Raw genomic sequence first — 8,116 nt, 5'->3', positions numbered from 1 at the left:
AGGCATTAGACTCTCCCAAAACAACAATATTATTATAACGGGAAACCACGGATTCCCTACATCTTTTCTACTAGACAAGATTAATATAATCCGGAAAATCTTCCCGCAATGCCAGGCTAAAACAAACGAAACCTAGTATAAAGCGGCGATCCACGGCGTTCCCACCCAGGAACTAAACGATCTCGATATCTCAGACTTTATAAAGACTAAGATCTCCACCTTCTCGAACGGACTTTAAACAGTAGGTAAACCCTACTAGCTAACCTCTAAACAGAAGAGAGAAAACCAGCTCGTAGGATCGGTTACGGTAGCCTTCCGCACCGAAAAAGACCGCAGACTAGCTATCTCCCAGCGCCTATATATAGCAGGAGTTAGCTACAGAGTCGAAAACCTCCTCTCTATACCGAGAGACCAACTCTACAGAAACTACAATAAAAAGGGACACGAGACGTCTAGGTATACTAGACAACCTCAATACGATATCTATTCTAAACGCACGTATAGAACAGACCAACACCAGTATAACTATACTGGCTGCAAAACTAAGCAAGGCTCGAGGTATAAAAACTACGATCTAGTCCCGCAGTAAACCTTTCTTATAGGATATCTAAGAATATTACAAGTCAACGTTAATAGGAACCAGCACGTTACGGAAGCTGCCCTATAACTTACAATAGAATACGAAATCAGCCTAATTCTTATCTAAGAGCTATAGCTAATTTCCCTAGAAGATCCCAAAGAAAGAAGGTCTATAAATCACCTATCCTTCGGCCAAATTCTCCCGGTTCACTCTCCCGGTTTACGTCCACGAACTCTTATTTATTTCTCGCGTAATAACCTAGAAACGCAAATAAACTTAAGAGAAGATCTCTTTCCTTCTACAGACCTAATGGTTCTAGATTTAGCTTCGCCAAACTACTCAATCCAACTAGTTAATATCTATAACCAAAGGCCCCAGAAGGATCCACAAGGCCCCTATACTATAGAGCGGGTATTCGGCTACTCTACGCCTAATCCTAACTCGCTAATAGCTAGGGACTTTAACTACCACCATCCCTAGTAGGATCTAGGCTGCTCTACCTCCTAGGAGGGTAACCGCCTACTAGACTGGATCGAATCTAATAACCTAACGCTCCTAAATAACCTAGGCGAAGCTACCCGCTTCCGCCAGGGGAATAGAGCGTCAGTTATTGATTTAACCCTAGCTAGTAGTAGTATTTCGAATAGAATCTAGGACTAGCAAATATTAGAAGATATTAGGTCCGACTATAAACCTATTCTATTTAGCATACTACCCTCCTCCCGGGACAATTTTATAAGGTATTTAGCACGCTATTCAAATATAGGTACCACCCTATTTACTAGCGGCAAGCTACGGGAGTAATTTTAAGTAAAGGAAGACCAGATAAAGCAGCCCCTAAATTATATAGGGTTATCTCCTTACTTAATTACCTAGGAAAAATCCTAGAACGTATTATTGCTAAAAGACTAGGCTTCTTAGCGGAAAAGATAACTAAACTCTTAGACCCCTCCTAAATAGGAGGGCGTTTAAAGAAATCCGCAATAGACGTAGCGCTCCTTCTTACTAATCTCGTTAAAGAAAATAAAGCACAGAAATTAAAAACTTCTACTCTTTTCCTAGACGTTAAAGGAGCATTCGACCACGTTACCTAAGAACAACTACTAGTAATAATAGTAAGATTAGACCTTCCTACTAACCTCCTCTCCTAGGTACGGTCTTTCTTAAACCAACGGACCCTACGCCTTAGCTTTAACGGAGAAATTAAAGAATTCAGCAGAATAGATATAGGAATTCCCTAAGGGTGTCACGGTAATAAGGCGGATTCAAATTAGATTATATAGGATTGACTACAAGACGTGGTACGAAGAGGAAAGGAAGAGAACGAGAGGCGGCGGCTATATATATGGCTCGCTAGCAGGCGCTAGGCGCTAAGCGAGAGACAACGAGCGAGACAAATACAAACAACAATTGACAAATAATAAATAAGACAAACCATCAGAAACATGAACAAATAACAATTAGTAAATAACAAATAAAGATAAACCGTTAGCTAGCGCTTGCTGGTAGGATCTGCAAGGAACACGCTAGAAACCCGTAATATTATCCCCCCCTTTCTTTTACCGAGCTCCTGCGAGGCCTTTTAGTACCGTATAGCGGGTGGTTGGGATGTTCTCTATAAGGATGCGTGAAATAGAAGTCCGCTGCTAATTAAGCAAAGCTAGAGGATTCTTCGGTAGGAATATCTAAGTCGTCAGCTAGACCGTAGTTTTTCCAACGAATCCTGTAATAGTAAGTATCGTTATCCCCCTAGTATCCGTTAACAACCTTTTCCACTACGTATTCTTCTTCTTCTTGTTCTTTAGTCTCTACCGGAGGGGGTGGCGTAGTAGATTACCCTAGAAGAGGATCCGTTGACACGGGTTTTAATAGGGAAATATAGAAGGTAGGGAATATTTTCATCGAGTGTAGTAGGTCTAGAGTGTAGGCGTAGGGAGAAACAACCTTTAGAACGCGGAAGGGGCTACCGTTTTTGAAGTTAAGTTTACGACTAGGCCTAAGAGTTTAGATATTCTTTAGGTTTAACTAAACGAGGTCTCCTTCCTTAAAGGCGTAGGCTCCGTAGCGGCGGCGGTTCGCCTGATCCTCGTAAATAAGCTAAGCTTAGCGGAGGTTTTCTCGTATAAAAGTAATAACTCTCTGTATCTTGTCGGCAAACTCTCTAGCATCTCGTCGTTATAGGCGAGCTGAGGCCGGAGCTCCTAGGTTTTCTACTAGGACAGGCTTATTTCTACCGTACGGGTGTTGTCCGTAGTTAGTAAAGAAAGGTGATACCCCGGTTGACGAGGATACAGCGTTGTTAGCAGCGAACTTAGCTGTAGGTAACCAACGAACCCAGTCGTCCTAGGTATAGGAAACATAGGCTCGGAGATATACCTCTATATCTTTATTCGCCCTTTCAGTCTAACCGTTAGTTTGCGGGTAATATACTGTAGAAGCTCGAGAACTAATATCAAGGAGTCGACAGAGGTGTTGCTAAAACTTAGAGAAAAAGCGGGCGTCTCGGTCAGAAACGATTAAAAGGGGTAGGCTAAAGAGCTTAAAGATTTCCCGGTAGAACAAGTAGGTAGTATCTAAAGCAGTAGGGTTCCTGCACGGGATATAACGCCTTATCTTAGAGAGACGGTCGACTACGACTATTATATGCGTGTACGAGGCGCCTAAGATATCTACGCTTTTAGGAAGCGGGCCGATAAAGTCGATAGAGATATCCCTCTAGCGTCGGTAAGGAATATCTAATGGCTTAAGTAGCCCTTAAGGTCCGTCTCGAGAGGGTTTAATTCGGGAGCATATGTGACAGTTGCGGATATACCGCCTAACATCCGTAGTCATTCCTTGCTAGTAGTAGAAACGATCTAGGAGCGAGATTATAGCAGATCGTCCCGGGTGACTAGCAGCTGGAAGGTCATGTATTAGACGTATTAGGTCTGTCCGTAACTTAGGGTTCTCTAGAACGAGGATCCGATCCCGATAATAAACTAAACCGTTAACCAACGTATATTTAGTAAGTGTAACGTTAGCAATTCGAACTGGTCGATGCTAGGTACTCTCTAAGGCTTAGATAATTAACTAGTAGAGTTCGTCTTCTAGCGTGGCAAGACGAAGTCGTTTAATAAGAGGTAGGTTAGGGTTTAGGATGGGATCTCCGTCTTCTAGAAGCTTAAAGGTAGTATCCTTAGTTATTTCTTCGGGGATAGGGTTATCGTCTAAGGTTTCCGTGTTAGAATCTTTATCCTCTTAAGGGTCGAGCGTCTATTTAGGGGAGCTAGGCGTAGGCATTTCTTCTAGTTCGAATAGCGGTATCGTAGGTTCTAGGCTAGAGTCTCCGGGTTCCTCGGCTTTAGGACTCTCCTAAGAAGGAGAGGAGTCTACGGGTAAGTCTTCCGTAGGAGGATGCGGCTTCTTAGACTTCTTAGATTTCTTGGACTTCTTGGATTTCTTAGGCTTCTCGGGTTTAGCTAAGGCCGTTTCCTGTTGAATACGCTGGGCCTCTTAAGCTTGTAGTGCCTGCCTGGCTTCCCTTTTCCTCCTTGCTCGACGACTGCCTTGGAGCATAAGTGGTTCTATGCTATCAGAGAGATTACCGGGTTTTAAGACGCGTTGGTGGAGAAACTCCTTCTAATCCTGGTAGTCGCTACCCGGGGGACGAGAGAGGGCGTTAGCTCGTAAGTTACGGGTGCTAGGCTAATAAACGATACGGAAGTAAAACCGAGAGAGAAACTCGCTCCACCTCGCTTAGCGGCGGTTAAGAAGACGGGTCTTTATAAAATACTTAAGATTCCGGTGGTCGGAGAGAACTTCTACTTTATCGGCTGTTCCTTCGAGCTCGGGTCTCTATTCCTTAAAGGCCTATACGATTACGAGAAGCTCCTTATTATAGATCTCATAGTTGCTCTCCGCGGGAGTCATCTTTTTAGAGAAAAAGGTAATAGGTCTCCAGTTCTAGGCGTGATCCGGTTGCAGTAAGACGCCGCCTGTAGCTCGATTAGAAGCATCAACCTTAAGACGACACGGTAGGTCCTAATCAAAGTACTTTAGGACGACGTTCTTTAGGAAGGCTTCCTTTAAGGCCTCGAAGGCGCATTAAGCTTCGTTAGTCTACTTAAAGGGAATGTCTTTCTTTATAAGGTTTGTTAGCGGAAGGGCAATCTTGCCGAACCCTTCTACAAATCTCCGGTAGAAATTAGCGAATCCGATAAAGGCGTAAACATCCTTAGCATTCTAAGGAACCGGCTAGCGTTTGATAGCTTCTACCTTCTTAGGATCTATGCGTATTCCTTCGGTAGTAATAACAAGACCGAGATATTTCACTTCCCGGGCATAGAACGTATACTTCTTAATGTCTACCTGGAGCCCTGCTTCGCTAAGCTTCTAGAGAACACGGTTGATATATTCTTTATGTTTAGCCCGAGTCTAGCTGTAGATCAGGATATCATCGAGGTAGGCTGTAGCGAAATTATCAAGAAATTCTCGTAGTATATCGTTGATATAGTTCTGAAAGGAGCTCGGAGCGTTAGCGAGGCCGAAGGGTATAACGAGATATTCGTATAAACCATAACGGGTACGGAAAGCTGTAAGCTATTCGTTACCCTTAGCAATGCGTAGGCGATTAAAGGCTCCAATAATATCTAGCTTAGTAAAATACTTTGCCTTCCCTAGCCTCGCTAGGGTCTCGCTAACCCGGGGAATAGGGTATCGATTCTTAACTATTAACTGGTTAAGAGCTCGATAGTCTACGTAGAACCGTAACCTACTACCGGGCTTCTTGACGAAAAGAATAGGGGAAGCGGTAGGTGAAGAACTTAGCCGGATAAATCCTTTAGCTAGGTTTTCCTTAAGATACTTCTTAAGAACTAGGAGTTCTTCTCGGGATATGCCGTAGAGCGGGCCGTAGGAAGGTTCAGCTTCGGGCTTTAGATGTATCTTGTGGTCTGAGGTCCGGTGTGGTGGAAGCTTATCTGACTCCTCCTTTGAGAAAACATGAAGCTACCTATGGTGTTGTGAGGGGAGAACGGTAGCTGGATCGACGATAATAGTAGGATTGAGAGCTTTTTCTATGTCGGCGAGAGTTATAGCGAAGAGGGTGCTTCCGGGTTTCCGGCTCTGCCGACGCAGTATACTAAGAGAATAGGAGGAAAGTTGAAGTGGCGTCTCTAGGTCCTTTAGGTAAACAGGGCGAGGAGTAGGGGGGTTATCGATTTTAGCCGAGGCTTCTACTACCTGTCCTTTAGTACAGTTCTTCAGGCAGTAGGGAGAGTTGAAACGGATCAAGTTCTGGCTCCATCTCGTCTTAGGGTCGTGCAGCTTCAGCCAAGGTAGGCCGAGGACCGTGTCAAACTGTGCGAGTTAAGTAAGATAAAAGGTTATTGATTTAGTATATCCGTTAATATAAAGGAACCCTCGAGCCATATATGTAATCTGACCGGACGAGGACTCGGTTCTATTAAAGACTTAAAGGGTCTTAGGATAAGCTAACGGGATAGCTTGAAATTTGTTTCGTTGCGCGTAATCGAGGTCTATAAAAGACTTTGCTGAAGCACCAGTATCAAGTAGGCTAAGAGAAGGTATTCTATTTGTCTGAGCTACCGGCTGAACAGTATATTAGAGAGCGAAATGCTCGGTGTCCGAATAGTAGGTTGAGCCTGAGAAACCGTAAACTGAAAAAGCAGAGAGTTCTAAGGAACTTTAACCGTAGCGGCCCTGAGCGCGTCTCTGTCCAGGGCCTAAGTATTTTCCGAACCACTGGCAGGGACTTAAGTCTCGCTAATAGTAGCGGTGGTAGGGGTAGTAGGGGCCTCCTAGGTGCCTGCGGCGCGGAACGTGAGGGGGGGACGCTTCGGTTTCTTAGGATACTCGCGAGCGAAGTGACTAGGCTCCCCGCAATAGCGGTAGAGGTTATTAGCATCGCGTCGATTCTTCTCTTTAGGCGTAAGATGGCCCCTAACAACTTGGTTGGCTGAAAGGTCCATTGCGTCGCCGCCCTAGGTAGTTGTGAGAGGAGTAGATAGCGCGCTCTAGGTCTGCTAGTTGGTGACAGCAGAATAGGGAGTACCGAAGGTGAAGGGTCTAGAACGGTTGTTGCTGTTCGGGGGACGGCGGCTGCCGTTAGAGAGCGCACGATGGCGGACGTCGTAAGTCTAGAGGCGGTTAACTAGCTGGTCGAAGGTTAGACTCTTATAGTCGTTGTCGGTGACGAGGTACTGCTTTAGTTCTATACTAATAGTATTAAGCAAGATAGCGCGGAGAGCATAGGAGTCGGTAAAGCCCGCGTAGGCAGCTTCCTTCTTAAACGAGGCGATAAAGTTAGAAAACAGCCTGTTAGTCTAGCGAAGATTAATCAGGCGAGCTATAGCGTTGGTTTTACGGTTAGGGTCGTCGAAGATTCCCTAAAGCATCTTAAATATCTTATCGACGTTAGCGAAGCTGAAGTCGCCTTCTTCAGTAATTAAAGAGCTGAGGAATGTCTAGGCATAGCTTAAAAGGCGAGAATAGATATAGCCTATACGAGCTTTCTTAGAGTTGAAATGATCGGTATTGTTCTGGAGCTTAATGCGCATAGCGAGTAGCTAGGGAGGAAACTTAGCAGTATCTATGCCGTCGAAAGGCTTAGGATCGGGATGCTTAGTAGAGCGACTAGGAGTAGCGCCTTAAATAGTAGTACCCGGTAGAAGCTGGGTTAGTATGTCTAGCTGGGCTTTAAGATTAGCTTCGCGCTAGAGGCCCTCTTTCTCACGAGTATCGGAGTCGACGTAGGCGTTTGCCTAAATAGCTTGGTTACGTAGGTGCTCGAAGATACCCTTAGGGTCTTGTTTTAGAGCGCTGATAATATCCTTAGCGGTATTAAACGACTTGCCTACTGATGTTAGCGGCACGTTCGAGTTTTCGTGGGTTTGGTCGTCTATGATGGATTTTTCGCAGGCGTTTAACTAGAAAAACAGGGTAGTAAGAATAGTTGCGAGAGTCTAGCGGCGATGGTACGCTAAGTTCCTTGGCGAGTTCGTTGGTTAGCGGGAGTCCGTCTACAGACGTATTTCTAGAACGAGGTATCCTGATTCCTGGGGTAACAAGGCAAGGGAATAAAGAGTAACTAGGTAAGGCGCTGGTTAAGAATTGGTGGTACCACGTAATGTTACGGTAATGAGGCGGATTTAAATTAGATTGTGTAGGATTGACTACAAGACGTGGTATGAAGAGGAAAGGAAGAGAACGAGAGGCGGCGGCTATATATATAGCTCGCTAGTAGGCGCTAGGCGCTAAGCGAGAGACAACGAGCGAGACAAATATAAACAATAATTGACAAATAATAAATAAGACAAACTATCAGAAACATGAATAAATAACAATTAGTAAATAATAAATAAAGATAAACCGTCAGCTAGCGCTTGCTAGTAGGATCTGTAAGGAACACGCTAGAAACCCGTAACAAAGGGAGCCCTATTTCTCCTATACTATTTCTAATATATATCCGCGAACTCTTTATAGAGAAAGCTAAGAGAGCTATTACTTTCCTCTCTTATATCGACGATATATCTCTTA

The 8,116-nt window shown here is 44.4% G+C and overlaps 2 protein-coding genes across 2 annotated transcripts; both read left to right on the top strand.

Moving 5' to 3' along the window:
• Window positions 1–259: 259 nt before the first annotated feature.
• Window positions 260–589, top strand: K452DRAFT_217345 (uncharacterized protein; the record flags this gene model as incomplete). The annotated part of the gene is made up of 1 exon (XM_033536281.1): window positions 260–589. A coding segment is annotated over one exon (330 nt), but the record flags the coding sequence as incomplete, so codon positions are not given.
• A 150-nt stretch (window positions 590–739) lies between these two features.
• On the top strand, window positions 740–1,311 carry K452DRAFT_9230 (uncharacterized protein). Its single transcript, XM_033547317.1, has one exon. The coding sequence runs from the start codon at window positions 890–892 to the stop codon at window positions 1,058–1,060; it is 171 nt and encodes a 56-aa protein (XP_033403296.1). The 5' UTR covers window positions 740–889; the 3' UTR covers window positions 1,061–1,311.
• The last annotated feature ends 6,805 nt before the right edge of the window (window positions 1,312–8,116 follow it).

The sequence above is a fragment of the Aplosporella prunicola genome (genome assembly GCF_010093885.1).
Source record: "Aplosporella prunicola CBS 121167 unplaced genomic scaffold K452scaffold_1, whole genome shotgun sequence".
NCBI lineage: Eukaryota > Fungi > Ascomycota > Dothideomycetes > Botryosphaeriales > Aplosporellaceae > Aplosporella > Aplosporella prunicola.
This window is presented reverse-complemented; position numbering and strand designations above follow the sequence as displayed.